Source organism: Eucyclogobius newberryi, unplaced genomic scaffold, assembly GCF_026437365.1.
Source record: "Eucyclogobius newberryi isolate DKJ021-1_F unplaced genomic scaffold, fEucNew1.0.hap1 SCAF_2, whole genome shotgun sequence".
Lineage (NCBI taxonomy): Eukaryota > Metazoa > Chordata > Actinopteri > Gobiiformes > Gobiidae > Eucyclogobius > Eucyclogobius newberryi.
The window spans coordinates 24495416-24514553 of record NW_027315834.1 but is presented as its reverse complement, the minus strand read 5'-3'; the positions used below and the strand labels follow the sequence as shown (position 1 = coordinate 24514553).

The following is a 19138-nucleotide window of genomic DNA, read 5'->3' as shown; positions in this document are numbered from 1 at the left end:
ATAGCTGACTCTGGGCCTGTATTGCCAATGCGTCCTAAGATTAGAGAACACACACTTTTCCCCTCATAATGGCCCTCAGGGTTAGGTAAGGCGAGCTGGACCATGCTGGACACTCAGTCTTTAATGTTTACTGAGTGCAAACAATACAAAACATGTCATATTCAGACAGTGTTGTTATTCTACCAAGCTGCCTTCAGGTCTTCTTTGCTAAGCTGACATTTCATATTGTTAGTAGAGAAAGTCTGCTTGTTGTAAAGCAGTATAATAGTTGATTTTTGATCAATACATTTTTTTTAAAAAAGCAGCCAATAAGCTCTGCTGATATTATTTTATGACTTAAAATCACTAGGCCTTTAAAGTTACTGTCTACTCAGTGCACTGCTCTACATTAGAAAAATATAATGAGGACAAATAATATACACAAGGTATAATTGGCTGTAGTCTCACTACAACTCTCTTTCCCTGCAAACTTGTAAAGCTGAAGCTCACAACCCAGTCCAAATAAAATGTCATCTTGTGTTGAAGCTTTAAGTACAATATTTACAATGCAAATATCAGCCAGCCGTCTCTTCTTGTCAACGATTGTAAGATTTAGCATAGCTCATTCAATATTCTGAAGCTTTGACCCCTGCTCACAGCAGTGACATTCAAATCTCAAACCATGTGGTGTCCTCTTGCATTAAGAGCATTGTTCATGTATTAGCATGTGCCTTGTAATCCTGTAAATTGTCAAAGGTTAGCTGACACAGCCTTGCTGCTCCACTACAGAGTGAAAGTCTCAGTGGGAGATGGAAGATGACACAATTAGGCACCAGTCACTTTCTTTTCAGCCGTTTCTTCCACTGTCCTCAGCAGGCTTAACATTACTTTTTGGCTGGGCCTGATTACGGGTTCAGGAAACAGCCTGATGAGACAACTGCAATTGTTTTGGCACAAATTGGGGGTTTAGCAATTGATCAACCAAAGTTTCTGCCTCGATGTCCCACAGTTATAAGGCTATATTTAGCATCTGAAGAAGAAAGGGCTGGGCAATATGGTAAAAAAAAAAAAAAAAAACCTCAAACAAACATAAAGATTGATTTCCTCTCAAACAACATACATTTACTAATAGAGAAGATTGGCTGTTGACGTCTTGTTTAAAATAGCCCAAGCTGATAAATGTTGGAAACATTTACAGTTGATCTTTGATTAAAAAAAAAAAAAAGATGTAAAAAATGTCTACTGCAGTCCAATTGATTGCAGTTTGTTTGGTGAATTCCTGGACCAAAACTGAAATATGTTTTGGCAAGAAAGGTAATCTATATTACCACTATCCCTTTGTTGGTCCAGCTCATCTTAAATTGTGGTTTTTGACTTAATTCTTAAACATATTCCATGTTGAAAGTGCTCAGTTTTATATTTGTTCACAACACATCCACTCCTCGCTTGTAAAACCGTATGCCACATGGGGAGAAAGGGAGAGTTGCTTATTCTCTCCTGCTGTTAAAGCCAGAAAAAGCAGCATGTAGTTCATTTATACAAGGAAACCCAAGAGCAAACCATTATCACACGAACTGAGCTTCCGCTGAGTAAACGACATTGTGAGGAAGTCAACTGATTAACCTCACTCCCTTAATGAACCAGTTGTGGTGAGGTACTTAAAGGTGCACTTTGTCACTTTTCTGTTGGGGGTCCGCCACCTGCTTGTCGTCACTGAGATGTTATTCATTTGCCTTGGATGTTCAACTCTATGGCATTGAACTTATTGATTTAGCAATTATTCATACATGTTTTTTGCTCCAAACCACCTGCCAGAGGATTGACCATTTGCTTCTCGATTAAAGTTTGGTATCCCCGCCCTACTTAAATATTAATACATCAGCATTGTTGATGTTGTGTTGATTTTGCTTTTCATGCAGACATTTTCTATTGGTTTTCAAATACAATTCTCATTCGTCACACTGACACGCTATTTGAAATAAAATAACCAATGTTTTCAATCACTAGTTGCTGCCTTAGTTCTGTGAGCACAAGACATACACTCCATCTTAATAATGCTAAACCTTTATTTCCAATTTCTTCAAATCGGTCCAGTGTGGTCCAGCAAAGAGTGCACTTGTTGGCCACTCAGGACTTTGCCACATTCATTTGATGAGGAGCCCTTTTCCCCATTACCAGCGGACACACTAAACGATGGGCAGTGGACAATACCCACCAGATCCCTTTATGCACCACAAGTACTCAGTGTTGCGGCAATCATTGCATGCCCTCCACCAACTGGTCTTTTCAGATACCTGCACATGAGCGAACTACGTAGATGCCACAAAAGCAATCCTCAACTTCAGTTTAAAAAAAAAAAAAAAGTTCTAATTGTGCAAAGCCTCTCATTAACTCGGCTCGTATTGCCTCCCTTGGACTGGCCATTACTGAAGTACTGGATGTTGCAAAAAAAGCTACCAATTAGTCCCTCATCAGCTCCAATTAGGGGAGACAAAGCCTAAAGTAAAGATAACTCAATGAGAGGGAGCGGTGGAAGGGTGGAGGTTGTCTGTATTTGTTTGTGCCTGTGGACAGGCCCGGCACAGCAGCTTAGAACTTGTGGCTATTCAGAAGTGACCTGCTGCTATGGGCCCATTCACCCTCTTGCCTCCTCAGCAGACCCTCTTTTTCTCAGGGCTAAGTGTTGTTGTGCTGGGAAGACAGGCCTCCCAGGAGTCCCAGTAAAAAGAACTATTCAAATCCCCCTCTACCTGTTTGCAGCATATAAAGCACTCAGGGCCAAACTGATCTCTCATGATTGTCTCCTTCACTCTGAATACTTCCTTAAACTTAGGCTTCGAGAAGAGCCCAGGCCTTTTATGCAGAGAAATAAGGGGATGAATGTTGAAGGGGTGGCTTTCGCCTCATTAGAATTGAATTTGCACTGTCCTCTAATTACGTAACAGGGCAACAATGTATTTTTTTTCAAGCCCAATCTCAGTGAATAGAGGATTTTTGGGGCTGTTAATATGCAACCCTCAGTAATGCATTAATTAATATATTGGGTAACTCTAATTTTCTCTATCCTGCCTCTTCTGTTTGCTTCCCCTCAACTGTTCCACACACTTTGTATTATTAAATTACCTCATTATGAGATGAAACCCACTCATTCATTTACTATCAAATATTTCTCTTTTGAAGGCGAGTCATTGGGTGTACTGTGGTTCTCCTTTGTCTCTTGGTGGTTAGTTCTAAATAATGAGGGGGACAAGCAGGAACTTATAATTAGGATTGAGGGGCACTTCAGTAAATATTTACTCCCAGCACCAGTAATTAATTACATCCAGAAAGAATTTTAGTCAAATATAAATGTGAGTTTATACATTTGTTTGTGTGTTGTTTCAACAATCAAAGCATATATTTAATATAATACAGAATGTTCCTAGGCAAGATGTAAAAGTGGAATAACACCAATTTGTGACTGCAGTATTTACATGAAATGTGCAATATTATTGTTTTGTCATTATTATTAGTTATTAGATATGTTATTTATATTATTATTTATTATTATTGCTGTTCTTGGTGTAGTACTCTCCGATCAAGTCGCACTGGAGAAAGTGCCTGCCTGTTTAACGCGATAGAGACGCTTCCTATCGGAAAATAAGAAGAACTGCATTTAGTGCAACCTTTTTGGATTGGAATATAAATCTAATAATTTTACTGCCATAAAAATAACCTCTTTCCCCCCCAATTTAAATTAAGCCTATAGTATTTTATAGAGCAGATAAAGAGGGCTAGCTGAGCAGAAAGTAAGATAAGTTAGCTTCTGAAAGCTGTCGTTGCTGCAGATACTAGTTCATTAATCTGTGGCTCCCTCGTGTGGTCATAGATTGCAATTACCGCCCTGATGCATTTGAATCTAGGGAGTGTCTGCAGTGCCGCGGCTCCTGAAACTGAGCCGCTATTTGACCGCGTTTTAGCGCCGTTTTAGACCGCGCCGGGTTAAGGTTAGGGTTAAGGTTAGGGTTAAGGTTAGGGTTAAGGTTAGGGTTAGCCATGAGGCTATAACGGGCTATAAGGGAAATGCCGCGGTCCCTGCGGCCCTGCGGCCATTTGACCGCGCCGCGGCTCTCCAGCCTCGGCCTTTAATCTAACATGCCTAGTGCATTACCAAGCCTAATAAAGATAAATATATTAGACATTATTGCATCAATATTGAGAGAGTGCCACAATCTCATCCCAATATTGGATCAGGGCCATATTCTGCTCGATGTTTTAGTTCTGTAATAGATAAAAGAGAACAAATCTGTATTAGATATGCTTTAAGTTAAAGATAATAAAACATTTAATGAAAATATAAAAATAAACATTTGTGAATATTAAAAATACACTGCATGTTTTCAATATAAACTAGTCAATAAAATATAGGCTATGATCTTAATTTACACCTGCCATATAAAACATTACATCATCTCATATCAGTCTGTGTGGGCTTCTTCTTTCGATTTCTCTTTGAGGCTCCTCCTATTCGAGACAGAGGAGGGTGTGTTTTGTCCTCTTCCCCTGAGCCCGTGTCTGAGTCCTGGTCCCGTTTGCTCCAGTTGTCTGGGATGGAGGGAAAGTCCTCAGGAGACTGCACTGGTTGCCCATAAACCTTACTCTGCAGGTCAGATATGTCATTACGAATGTCTGCCATCAACAGGAGCAGGAAGTCAAAAGATCCTGGCGGGCCCTGGAGGTCAAGCAGAAACACAAATACATTCATGAACTACGCAATATCGTAGATTACATGATCAGTATGTAAGCATCAATCTGAAAAGTCAGGATGGCTTCAAGTATTTCAATTATTGCTCAAATCAGTAAGAAGTATATTGTAATCGAAAATACAATGAATTACCTTATGTTTAGAGTGGTATGTGCCTTTAATCTGCAGAGGCTTTTAAACAAATGAGTCACAAAACTTTACCAATAACATATTCTAGGTCTACTCTCTCTCTATACATGAATTTTGACAGTTTAGAAGTAATTGTTTGAAATAATCTGCATTTCAATTAAAAGCCAAATAATTGTGATTATAAACGCTGCCATATTAGAGAAGTCCTACGTTAGAGGTGTAATTTCTCCTTTGGGTGAACTACATGTACATGGTTCAGGTCAATGGGTAGAAAAAGTGTGGCATCAGTATAGATATCTAAAGACAAATATGAGTCTTACTGGTGGTCCGGCAGGCCCAGGAACTCCTCGACCCCCCTGTGGAATCAAAACAAATATTTAGCTTAGATGAATTACACTGGAAAATGAAGACATGGGAAGAGTAAACAAAAGAAGATAGAGGCATGAAAGACTTCTACAATTTTGCATAACATTGTGATTCCACGGCGCCTCCAATGTTTGATGTTGAAATGTTCTAGGGGAAAAAAATGTAACAAATATACACTGTGTTTCATGATTATATGTCAGGCACAAACTGTAGTTATTATGGATGCATGGACAAGATAGCTTTAAACTTAAAAGGTTTTGTTCACTTTTGTTTAGTTACTATTATTTAAAATATTATCCAGTCATATTAGAGACAGTGATAAAGGAAGTGATAATCATAATGTTATCTACCCATCAATATGCACAAATCTATCTTTTTTGTTTGTCGCTCTTACCTTGATGCCATCCCTTCCAGGAGCTCCTTGAGGTCCCTGTAGAAACGTCAACGTTCAGTCAAATAATATCTACTTAGAGCTTTTTGGTTATTCAGTTATTCAACGGATCATTACTCTGCTCTGTCAACTGAATCATTATGAAATCGTATGACTTGAGGTCCTAACCAAGATCCTTGTTTTAATTAAAAGCCAGAATACAAACTTCTTAATCAGTCAATAAGTAGTTGTAAATGAAAGCATGTAGACGCACACGCACATCCATCATTATGTCTATGAAAAGTATTTTTTCTGTCCCTGATGCGATTTACTGCAGTTGTTGATAGGCTGATTTATCTGCAATAGAACTGTGAAAATACTGTGGCTTTAAAATGGCTTTTGCCACATCCTTGCACATTCTTGACAATGAGCCCACTTGTCAACACAAAAGTTTATACTCACATGAATGACTTCACAGAGAACGCCGAGCCAAAAACAACAGGCAAAACTCTAAATGGGTCTGGCCCACTGTTGTTATTGCCATTACCATACCACATCTCTTTTACGTCACACTAATCTTTAAAAAAGAGGACTCTACAATTATCTCTTTGAACAAAGAAAAAGATATAAGTACAAACTAAAGACTAAAAACTTAATAATACATACAACAATCACCACATCTATGGAGCCGCATTAATCAGAAAATACAAAAATACTTAATAGTGATGTGAATTAGTCAAGAAGTAAGAATGGTTAGTACCGGTACATGAAATAATACAGTAGGAAATCTACTGACCACTGGTCCTCGTGGGCCTCTCTTGATGTGGAAGAGGTCTGGAGTCGGCCCAGTAGGTCCCATCAAACCCCTGGGACCAGGCGGCCCAGGCGGGCCTACATTTCCCTTCAGTCCTTGTGGTCCACGAGCTCCTACAACAAGGCAAGCGACTGTAAGATGGTCAGTGGACGTAACAAGAGAAAAGAGGCCAAAGACTGACCTGGAGGCCCAGGTATGAACAAGGATGAGGCCTGGACCTTCTGTCTCATCATCTGCTCTGGGATCTCTGCACTGTTTGACAGAACAGCCATCTACAGGAATATGTAAAGAAAGGACAAAGTAAACATGCTGTGTATTGAAATGATTTATGTTATTAGGATACATTTCAGTAGAGACTATTGTCCAAATACACAACAACAACAACAACAACAACAATTCAGGTATGTAATGTGTTCAAACATACACAGACACAGACAGAAGCACATTGTGCCGAGTCTGTTTTCTGAAAGATGATGAGCTTTTTAAATGTCACATGAGAGCGACAGCCCCACAGGGAGCACATGAAAGACGTCTTGTAAGAATTGAAAACTCTTTTGTACATTTGAAGCAGACATATGTTTGGAATATTCGATTCAGGCCACAGATTGTAACCTGTAACCCCATGGTACAGGTGTTTAAAACAAGGCTTAACCTTCAGGAATGTCAACACATTCTGTCCTATACTGGCAAAATTAAGTTGCAGTGTTCCATATTCCACTTGTTGATACACAATAGACTAAAAGTTCACATAGACCACACATAATGTAAGTGCTTGTACTGCAGAGCTATTCAAACTTGTTCATTTGGACATCTGACTTTAGTACCAGGTAAAATGGCTTCATGTCCGTTAAAAAGTTTATATTTATAACACTACAATGCCCTTCAGACACAACAACAGTGCATTTCATCATGAGTTCAAACCAGCACAGTGCCTTTAGTGTCCTCCGCTCATTGTGTAAGAGCATATTTATAACAAGCAAAACTGTTGCATTAACCTTCTCTTTGAGTTGCAGGACAGACATCTTGATCTGGTAGAAATCATCACACGTTGCTGTGCATGTTTCAGCATTCATGACATTTTCTGACTTCTCAAAGAATCCCACTACTTTAAAAGAAAAGAGAAACAACAAGTTATATGGTTAATCATGTAGGATGATTCACTAGAAAAGCAATCTAAAGGCCCATTTTCTATGAAGGTTATACAAAGTGTTATAAATAATCACAAACATAAAGGACTTTCCCTCTAGGGTTTCCACTGGCTGATGTTTCAAACCACAGAAATAACATTTTGGTCACATCCATGCTCAGGGTGTTCTGAATAAATACAAATGTACGACTGTAGTAATGAGCCCACCCTTACAACTGCATACATTTAATGCATGAATGAAAGTGTCTGGACACTACTTTTCTGTGCAGTGTTGGAAACAGCAGGACATAAAGCAGAACCGTGACTGTACATACGCTGCAGATTTGCCTGAATGCTTAAAGTAATGGAAGATAAAGTGAATGTGGGAAATTACAATTCCACCACCTCTGACTCCAACTGAACCTTGATCAAACCTCTTTTATCGCCTGAACATTTGTGATGTTGTACTCAAATGTAGTGAGCAAATGAGAGAAGACTTGGAGTCAGAAGGTTAGCCATGTGTCAAAGAGAGAGAATTGTTCTGACATGTTCAAAGACTGGATGTATAATGACTACCAGGTGTCTGTGTTTGTCATACCCCCAACCTGACTTTTCCCACAATGCGATTAATAACACTGGTCCAATGTGCCAGTGAATAACACAAGAAAAGGCCTCTCACCTCTCTCTCCCATGGTGCATGTTTTCCCATCTTTCTCCAGGAAAAAGCCCTTCTCACATTCACACTTGTAGCTCCCAAATGTGTTGATGCAGATCTGAGAACAGACACTGGTGTTTCTGTCTGCACATTCATCAATGTCTGTTCAAACAAGCAAGTTAAAAACAAAAACAACAGCCATTACAGCAATAAAACTTATCTCAGACATAAAAACAATATAGAACTAATATTTTACTATGATTAAAAAAAAAGACAAGTTGAAATGTGGATAAAATGAGAATGAGACAGTTAGCAAACCGAGCGCGGATAAAATACACATAAAATAACAAAATAATTGTATTCAGGCCATAATATAAATGTAAGAATAACATTTTCAATGTAATCTACACTCCGAAAAGGAAGCCTAAATGTAAAGTGCTTTATAATCTGTCTATTTATGACACATTACTGTTACTTTATCCTTCAAAACAGTTCAATTTGACACCAGTGGAATGAAAGACAAGGATTTTACTGTTACTTGGTTACAGTGTCAGTAATTAAGAATAATTGGTATGTTTCTAAAATTTGACATATTTAAACCCTGATCATTCAAGATTCAAGATTACTTGACAGGACAGACACACAGCACAACGTAGACGCTACATACAATAAAGACTTATGCCTTGCCTTGCCTTATATTGAACACACTGTTATGATCATCTCAGAAATGTGCCAAATCCTCCAGAAACATTTCTCAGATTGAGTCAGAACAACTGCGTGTCACAAAATTTAAATAAGAGCGCATTTCCACCTAGACAGTAGGGCTTCTCTCGGTTTCGGTGGCGCTCGCGGTCATATCGGTAACCGGGGTAACAGGTGCAAACGACTCGCCCAAAGTGGTCTGTGCACTGCTGCTCACAGGGGGCGCCGGCACACACATCGTAGTCTGGGGAAAAGACAAGTCAAGTCAAAGTGAAGACACCAGCATCAGGGACTCTGCTGTTCCCTACCGTCAGGAATGCACTGTCCCAGCACAAACTTGAATCCTTTACAGCATTTTTTCCTGTTAAAAAGACAAGGATGCGTCATTTACAAATTCACTGGACTCAAGGATTCACACGCAATAATAATGACTACATTGAATCAAATGCTTTGGTTTAGTATAGCTATGATGTCAAGATTATGCAGGTAATCGATAATCGTGATTATTCAGGTCCCAGTATAAATGTAGCAACTAATAAATAATAATCATGACAATTTTAGAAGCAAAATTAAGCATTTTTTGATTCATAATATAGTAAGAAAAATACACCTGGCTGTTTTTGTCACATTAGCTTTATTTGTTATAATTCAGAAAGGTCCGTTTCATAAAGCAGGTCGTAAACGTGAGGAATAGCTTTATATTTTATTAAGTTAGAGTTAGACTATGCGAATGAAAGAAAATGAAAGATTTCACTGTCGTTTGTGAATCCTGATGTTTTTTTCTCACACAATAAACCTAGCACTAACATTGTACATCGCGACATCTCAAATGCATTCACTTCCACAGTTGCATAAGGTTTGCATACAGTTGGACTTTTATTATTGTGTAAAACGTAATCCTTTTGAAAGCCGCTCCTCTCACTTGAAGACTCCATAAATAAATACAACCAGGTGCCAGTTCAAATATACAACAATAGTCTGAAGTAATAGTAAAACAGATGCTGCACTTTGATAACGGCAGCACACAAAGAATTCAAACACGACAGGGCCATAAGCCACAAATCTGTTTGTTCATCCACTGACGTAACACTCCAGAAAGAAAAGAGAAACAAACCGTAAATAAATCAATACATATTAAACTTATAACTTATAGCTACATATTTCACACTGACAAACTTTAGAACGTCATGTAAATATGCGAGGCGCTTAGCAAACATCCAGCTAATAACAATAACCATAAAAGGAGGAACAATGAGACCAAAATAAGCCTCTACGTCCGGCTCTCACATATCACTTCGAATCAGAAAGTCTAGGCACTTCTCTTCACTCTGGGTGGTTAATTTATCTTTCAAAATACGATAACCCTCTTTAACTTGCAACGGTGCAACGGCCTGCGTCGAGATGTTACAGTGATTTGAGCAGTAAAAGCTCTTGTTGATTCGCCTTACTGATATACAGTGTGAGTTTAGGGGATGTTGATGAACGAGAGCACATCATTGTCAATATAGTCAAGACAAGCATTGAAAAGAATAGTAAATACAAAGCCAGATGATTTGAATGGACTCTAGAGTACACAGAAAACGTTTTTTTAGTCCACTTGGGTCATATTGTCTAAAACATTTCAGAGATTTCCTGTCAACTGATGTGTTATGTCAACAGCTAATCCTGCAATTACATCTTGCAATGCAAACGCAAACAGAGCTCTCTAGAATGTTAAGTGGCTCAAATCGAGAAAGCCGGGTGGACATGTTATAGTGACGGCCTGCCAATGCTTAAAGTCTGCATACATTATAGATTTCATCAAGCACTGCTGAGCTCTGCCTTTCAGTTTTCAAAAGAGCAGACGCAGAGAAAGCAAATGTCTGCGGGTATCACACAAAGTTTAATGTCTTGGTTTATTCAAAACACATGTAAAAGGGACATTTCATAATAAATTCAAGTTATGTGCAGTGCAAGATATATTAATACACAAGAAGTACGATCATAAAAGCATGACAGAGCATAGCTAACTGAAACACTTGTTGTCAGACACTAAAATGTGAGTATTTGTCCACCTGTGCGCTGTTCGACTCGAATGCTGTTTTGTTTAACTGTTTCACTCCATGGAAGTCTGACCTCTGCCAGCCAGGTTAACCACGAGTCCTTGAACAGAGATTAAAAAGCAGCAATATGTGGAAAACAAAACACTGAGCTGTCCTTGTCAAGTGTTAGTCATAACTTATGTAATAATTAATCAATATCCATATAACCTTCCCTCCGGGTCTAAAACCTGCACCTTGTGACAAAGCTCAGAGTAACACAGTCACATCTACATGATACTTTACCTTATCCTATAATCTTATTACGCAAAGACTGAAGTTATTATGAAATCTTTCAAAAGTCATTGCATCAAAGACAAGATCGGATCAGGAACAACATCCATTTCCATTTACGCGCACGCGCAGAAAATATATTGACCACTTTCATAAATTAGTGGCACAGAGCAAGAAGGTTTTGGGTTTGAATCCCGAGCCTTTTTTGCACGTTGCGTGAGCTGGCATGTGTCTGGGTGTGTTTCCTCTGGGCTCTGGTTTCTCCCCTCAAACAAAAACAGGTAAAGTCCTCCTGCTCCAGTCCAGATCTGGGTCACTGCCCCTGACAGTTTGCTCCAGCAGTTTAGAAGGATGGGTCAAATGCGGAGGACAAGACTAACCTTAAACAGTTTGTATTTAATTGTAATACATCATGACAAACACACAAATCCACAAATACATGTGAGACAAGTACTTCCTATCACAGTAATTAGATGTTTTATGAGTACACAGTGTGCATGCTCTTATAGCCAGAATACCTTTTGGGTCCTTCTCCCAATGGGCTGCACTGGGAACGCATGTACGGAAAGGTCAGTTTGTCTGCTAAAAATACACTCCCAACAGGCAGGAATCACTGGGATTGTTGTTTACCAAAACCAAGGCAGTGCTTTCAGTGATGGTTCAGCAATTCCAACATTCCCTGTGGTCTTTGAAACATGCAAACAGTGTATCAAAGTTACATTAAACAGGGTTTTTTTGGGGAAAAGCCTTAAATATTTCTCCATTTTAGTTTAGGATGCTTTCTTCCATAAGCTGTGTGCTGAAATCAGTCCATTTCACACAACAGTCAAAGTGCTACATCCCCCGTTAAGCCCAGAGCAGCAGAGCTCTGACTGAAGGCTGAAGGGACATGTCAAAAACGACTGCCTCCAACAACAACTCAGCTGTTTAAGACATTCCTGCTGGAGTCTTTCCTTCAACTAACCTCAAAGTCCAGAACAAAATCCACTTCAACACATCATATCCGATTAAAAAAGTATGAAAACGGCACTGTTAACCTTAAATTACTTGAAGGAGGGCTGTCTACATGGAATCGTGCTACATTACCAAATGGCATTGGTTAAAGTCATACAACTGATATGATGATGTGGTATTACGCTTGTTAAACAAATAAGAAGTCTCCATTGAATAGTATTAAAACACTAGTTTCAGGTGTGCGTTAAACATCCACTAAGGGTGACTCAGTAGTAAAATAAAAAGCAAGTTATTTGTGTAATTAATGTGTTTAGAGTTGAATTTGCATAGACTTACAACCGAACAGGAAAGCTGTCAGTAGATGTTGAAGTATTTGGTGGTTGAAGGTGCACAAAGCTCATGTTGCCAAACACATGATTATAGCTTGCCTTTATATATACACATTACTAAATGTTAGCGGATAGTTTTGGCAATACACTGGGCTCCTACTGTGCTGGCATCTGCAACGCTACTACTGGACGTGCTTACACTAAAGTAGATATCATCTGCTGATATAAAATATAAAATAACCCATAAGAGCCTTGTCTGTTTTGTGTTAGAGTCTAGATGATAAAACCGCACAGACAAAGCAGAGGGTAAGTGTTAAGTGGTGAAAAATATTTGAGTCTGACACCTCAGGAAATTATAGTGTGCACCGCTGTCTGAGGCTTGTTACATTAAATCATCATGAACTTCCATGTGTTTCTAACTTGCCTTTGGATAAAGGCCAGGTACAGTGTACAAAGCCTTCAAAAGTCACTATAATAGTCTAATATTAAAGCTTTAGAAAATCTTAACTCTGAATAAGTTAATTTTGAAATGATTTGAACAGACTTCTGTTTGTAATATTAATCCAGCTAGAAGTAATAATAAGCCAAGCTTGTTCTGGCTCTGGTCCAGAGAACTAGTGAGGGAGCGCTGAGCTGTGAGATATATTATGGAGAGTTTTATAATCATCAAGATGAAAATGCTTGACTACTCTTATTGGTCAGCTTAAGCATCCTCTGAGTGAGTGAGTGACAGGTGGATCGAACCAATCAGTGTGAAGTGTGAACCTGAAAATATGTAAATAGCTGTAATTACCTCAGGTGTGCATGAATCCTGATCTAGTCATGATCTATAGGTCAATTTCACCCACCAGAGGATTGCATTAGAATGTCATGCTGCCATAAATAATGCAAAAGTCAGTGCTGCTCTCAGGCAGATTATTGTCTACCGCATGAAACAAATCTACAAGTTGAATACTAGTTGAGTTTTAGATTGCTTGAGAGGAGGACTTCTGCTCTATCACTGCTACTTCAGACTTGGTTTATAAAAACAATTAAAGAATCGCTGCGTTGACAGGAAACCTCTTCATCAATCTAGAATCAATTAAATCCTAACAACAAAGCCGCTTCTGTCTGATGCCTTCAACACAAATCAATATGATTCATTTACTGTGGTTAGGGAAGTCTTGTTTACACCTGAGAGGAATAAGCAGGATTCATGGGAGTAAGAACAAGCTTTTATAAGTGTTATATAGAGGGCTTGTAGACATCTGTTACTCTGGTAAAGTGATTACTAAACAATATAGGAACACGATTTAAGATTGGGTCTGCGGTGTGGGTCTGTTGAGTTCCTGGATTATAATTCTTTTTTATGTCTTCTCAGGAGACCTGACATAATGTAGCTTTAAAATAATGAATGTGAAGCCTACAGGGTGCAGGTTTTCTCATTTTTCATGTTTCCACTGGGCCAATGACCATGTTTTCACTTCATTCACATGACATTTTTTTCTTTGGAATTTTCCCTTTTCTAAAGCATCATCTGCCTCTCTCTACATATAATACTGTAACCTATGTAGTTTAATAACATTCATGTGATCTAGTTTTACCTCAATAAAATGCTGTATTAACTCCATTACTCAACTTATACTTTAACATTGGTGTGGCGGTCATTACTTGTAGCTTGTGGTAAAACCTGGCTGGACCCTGCAGTGGTGGTCCAGGCACTCAGACACAGACCTCATGAGGGTGGGCCTGAGGGACAACTGACATCATAGGGGGCCCTGTGCTCGCTGCCCAGCACTGTGGAGCTTCATTTGCATTTGACATAGACAACAATTGGCATATTCACTTAAAGGAACTGTATGTATAGCCTGCAGCTCATAGTGTAGAGAGTTGACTGATGCCTCTGAAACTTTTGCCTGCTCGTGCGCCCGACTTGCCAATAAATTAACAGTGCACTAAATGATCTGGCAGAACCGAGCTGCAGTGTTATGAAGAGAATGCATCGCACACATTCATACAGAGAGTTTCAGTGTTATATGTACATGGCACATTAAATACAAGAGAGAGGCTTAGATGAGATCAAGACCTGGGTAAACACACAACAAACCACAACCTTAGAACACGATAATTGTGGCTTTATTAAATCGTAAAGCCATTTCACCACCGCAGAATGTCCAAGCATGACTGCAGAGAAAATTCTTTGGAGAAATAGACGAGGGAGTGAGTTTCAGGCCAAGAGAAAGTGATGCCAACTGTGAAGCAACTACGATGTGTAAATAAATACATGTGATTTGATAAGACAAGTATGACCACAATCTGTAGCGTCTGGGTGTGAAATCGGACCACACAAGAAGACCACTATAGGGCTGTTATGTAGCATGCTTTGATACACTCTAAAACCACATGTGGTCACTAAGATGGCTAATTCATAGAGTTGACAGAGCTATATTAAGCGTTATTCAGGCTTTTATAAACTACTTTGCATATGGACACCTTGAATTCATCGTGGAATAAAGTATCTGTCTGGAACTTTACCCCAGGCCTTGTTTGTTACGACACTGAATATACAAAACAAAACAGCAGAGGGCGCAGGACCGCATCTGCTGACACACAATTGTTGCAAGTGCTTTGTTCTTACGGTGTGCAGCGGCGCAGGTTTCACCACTAACATGACCAGAACAGGTCTGGTTTAAGGACCTACAACATGCTGCTGAGATAAAGACAGGCTACGGGTGCGCTCACACGTGTCCTGGTTTTAGTCTAGGTCCAGTTTAGTCCTGATGTAGACTTACTATTGTGCTATACTAAACCTGGTCAAATGAGGTCAAGTGAAGCTGCTATAGAAGTACAGTATGTTTCAATTATGCAAATATATTTCCCTCATTTCCATTTCAACTAATAGCAAAGCTCCAGTGCAGGCTTCAGACCGCACTCTCTAATCCACCAAGGCTTTGAACATGTAAAGGTGTTCCTCCCCCTCTCTCACTCATGTACTTCTGTTTGATAATCCAGATGAAAATGGCTAACCTGTGCAAAAGACTGAAGTCACAATATCTTATTCTGGACCACAAGATGTTAAACTTTGTTTCAAGTTTTTTATTTGAACTAAACTAGAGATATTGCTGCCAGTTTGCTTCGTATGTCATGAAAATATAAAGAAAGACAGAGGATCTTTGCTGCTGTTTGGACTCTACATCCGTCACTGAGGAATGCTCCTTAACACTAACACATCCTCCCTTCTTTTCCTCTGATAACTTACACGCCACTGCTCCTGCTTTCTGAGGACCAGCAAGTGGCTGTGACTCACACTTTGCCTGACAGAGCTCTATATCATCATTTAGGCCCTTGCTGTCATTTAGACGTACTGTCCCAGAAAGTATGTAGATGGAGGTAGTAAGTTTAACTCCCACAGAGAACACACTTGTACCATTTTGCCCTGACATAGAGTGCATTCACACTTGCAAATTCACTTTATCAAAACAGAGACTTTACTGGAACTAAACCCAGAACTAAACACATATTAGATCAGGACTGAATCAAGACCAGAAAAAAGTGAAAGGTGAAATCCCCCCATTAAACCATTCTCAAATTAAGAAAAGATAAGCTAATATTTTATGCATTTTGTTTAGTCAATATGAAATAATTACACAGAATAACACAGAAACGATTTTGAATAGTGACCTAGCTCATAAAACGCACAATCTGCACAATCTGCACAATCTGCACAATCTATAATGATCTGTTTTGGAACAAGCATGTTCTGTAAACAGCACGACAATGAGTGCAAATGTATTTATAGCCTCATCAAGGTACATAGAGACTATAAGGTCTATTTGGAGAAATGATAACCTGGATATAGGACTATTTATAGTCAGCACTAGAACTACACATTAAACTGCACCTGGTCCTGCCAGTGACACAAAAGAGAAGCATAATTCATGGCTGGTAAATAATTATCCATGAGTGTGGAGTTCAACTAGTGTGTTTAATTTATTGTGCAACATGAATATACTAAAGGCAAGACCCCAAACCCCCCCTGTAAAACATTTTTCATCTATGTCAACAAAATAATTATCTAGTATTCAAATTTATGCTAGAAATGTATATCATTTTGACATATTTGCTTCTTAAATTTACAATACAATTTCTTCAGTCATATTTGTCATTTGATCCGTCTATTGACACAATGAAACAGTCTCATTCAGCGGCAGTGTCTTGACACTTGTCGTAATCATACACACTTGTAAATCACACATCTATAACAATATTTGGTTCAAACTGATCCTAAAGGCAATGCTGCAGCACCGCTGCAATAACCACTTATCACTCTCAAACTGCTGACACCAAAATGTCTAATTTCATAGTACATTGGCATTTACTGACGAGATCTTCAGCTGAATAAAGGTTTGTTTAAAGAAGGCACATCAAAAGAATGGCTGGTCACTGACTTCATAGACTGATGAAGTCCAGCTCAGCGTGTCAGTGGCAGCTCATCTCTGTAACTTATGCTCTGTGCTCTTTCCTATAATGGCCCTCACGATATGATGAATGTGCCATGAGGAGATGGAAGGGCCAAACCCTTTGTTTGGTCCTACAACATTACATTTAGAGTGGTGAAAGATGAATTGTTCAGTTTTGGCACTAATGTAAAAATACAGATACAGGTGCAAAACAATAACTAAAGTAAAAGTAAAACTAGCACAAAAATCTAAGAAATGTGCTAATAAAGTAAAAGGTAGTATTTAACACGAATTTTGGGAACAGTCAAAGCGTTAAATGTGTTGATTTCCATAAAGAATTGTGCAGATATTTTGTCAGCAGTAGTAATTTCAATCAATTTTTTTTTAAAAATCTGGTGAATTTTACGTATGTTTTTAGTTTCACTCAAAACCTCTAGGCAGAATATCATCATAAAACGTGCCAAAAATAACACCAGAAACCATAAGAAAACTACTTTCTAAAGTCAGCAGAATGTAGTGGAGTGCAGATGCCTGCTCTGAGAGAAAAAAATAAATAAAAAATATCCACTGTAAAAATTTTGTAAACCTAAAAATGTTACTTAAATACAGTACTTTTACTTTTTTATTTAGTTACTTTCCACCCCTGATGATAACCGTATTATAGTGTTTAGTTGAGGACAACACACAGCACTAGCCCTGTACTACATTGCAGTGTAGTACAAAATAAAAAAAGTATATAATATAAAGGAAAACAGGATTAAGCAAATACTCTAGATCCTAAACTTAACCAAATCAGTTCATCTAATGTTTTGGCATTGAAAGAGGCCTGATTGGCAGGACTTGCAACACTCAGGTGAACTCAACTTCTGTAATCACACTTGGCACTCCACTAAAACCATTTTTCTTCTTTAAATAAACACTGGGACGTAAATGTGGCCAAAGTCAGAGACCATAAAGCAACATAATTACTTTAAGAGTGTGTCTGAGATTTGAAGATCAAAAGACACATCACTGATCTGTTGTTGAATCACATCCAACAGTTTGTCAGGAAAGGGATGAATAAAATTGGACAAGACAACATGTGGAAAAAATCTTCACATAGTAAACATTCTGTGTGACTGCTGATCTCAATCCTTTTCCCACAATAGGAAAGGCAAAAATAGATCTGTAATTATGTGCTTCTTTCCATTACAAAAAAAAGAGATTTTCCACTAAATAACCACAGTTGGTTTTAATTTGCCTAAATTTGAAATCACACTTTCCATCTGGACCCTTTTCAAATATTCCTATGAGCTAACACCAGGTCTGGAGGTGGTTTTGTACTTTTAGTGCCATTTTCAACAATGAATGTGTTTGAATAGGATCTTTATCAAAAAAGATATTTTGCTCCAAAGCAGAACTGTGCCCAAAAGATCTGTTCAAATGCCATAACCATAATTTGTAGAAAGGAGCAATTCATTAATAATAAAACACTTTGTAAACTTATGCACATATATAACATCTCATTAAAGTGGCGGGCTAAACATGATAATTACCCTTTATAACATGTAATAACATCTGTTACCTGTGGCATATGGTCATTTCTCCAGTGGACTTCATGCAGGGGTAGGTCGTGGTGGCAATGTTATTTTCAGAGCATTTCTCACTGCAAAACGGAAGCAAAAAAGGACACAGTATCAGAATATAAGCCAATCCCTATCCTACTTGAAGTATTTGCGTGCCATACCCGCCGTGCGTGAGCGCCTCTTCCAGATAGGACCAGAGTAATCCTCGTGAGAAACACACGCAGGTGACGGTGAGCAGCAGCGGGCCCCCGGAGCGCGTCACCACCATGTCTTCACTGCTCCTCCAGCCTGCGCGTCTGGGATGATTTGCGGCTCACAATCCAATGAATAAAGTGTCAACAGAGTCAAACCCTCCCACTCCCCTAACACATTTGTGAATTGAAGGCCTATTCTGCAACATTAAGACATTAAGATATTATTTTTAAGACACGCCAAATAAACGTAACATTGATGGAAGTGAAATGGCGTCCAGTTGTCAACAAGTATAAGTCATGTTGAGTCATTCATATTTGAAAAAGGCTCCTTCTCAGTTAGAAAAGTGAGACAGTTGTACCAAGCTGTGATACGTGTAGCCTACTGCCACCACGTGGTCGTGGAGGAACAATCACGTCCTAAAACTACATACATGGATGGAACAAACAGAAAAGGAAGAGG

General features: G+C 38.8%; 1 protein-coding gene across 1 annotated transcript; it reads right to left on the bottom strand.

Moving 5' to 3' along the window:
- Positions 1-4202: 4202 nt before the first annotated feature.
- On the bottom strand, positions 4203-18827 carry ccbe1 (collagen and calcium binding EGF domains 1). The gene is made up of 11 exons (XM_072454810.1): positions 18646-18827; positions 18484-18564; positions 9194-9246; positions 8995-9129; positions 8208-8345; positions 7398-7504; positions 6584-6674; positions 6385-6515; positions 5613-5648; positions 5173-5208; positions 4203-4690 (listed from the first exon to the last, which is right to left on the bottom strand). Exons 1-11 carry the CDS (start codon positions 18750-18752, stop codon positions 4427-4429), a joined length of 1179 nt encoding a protein of 392 aa, XP_072310911.1. The 5' UTR covers positions 18753-18827; the 3' UTR covers positions 4203-4426.
- Between the last annotated feature and the right edge of the window lie 311 nt (positions 18828-19138).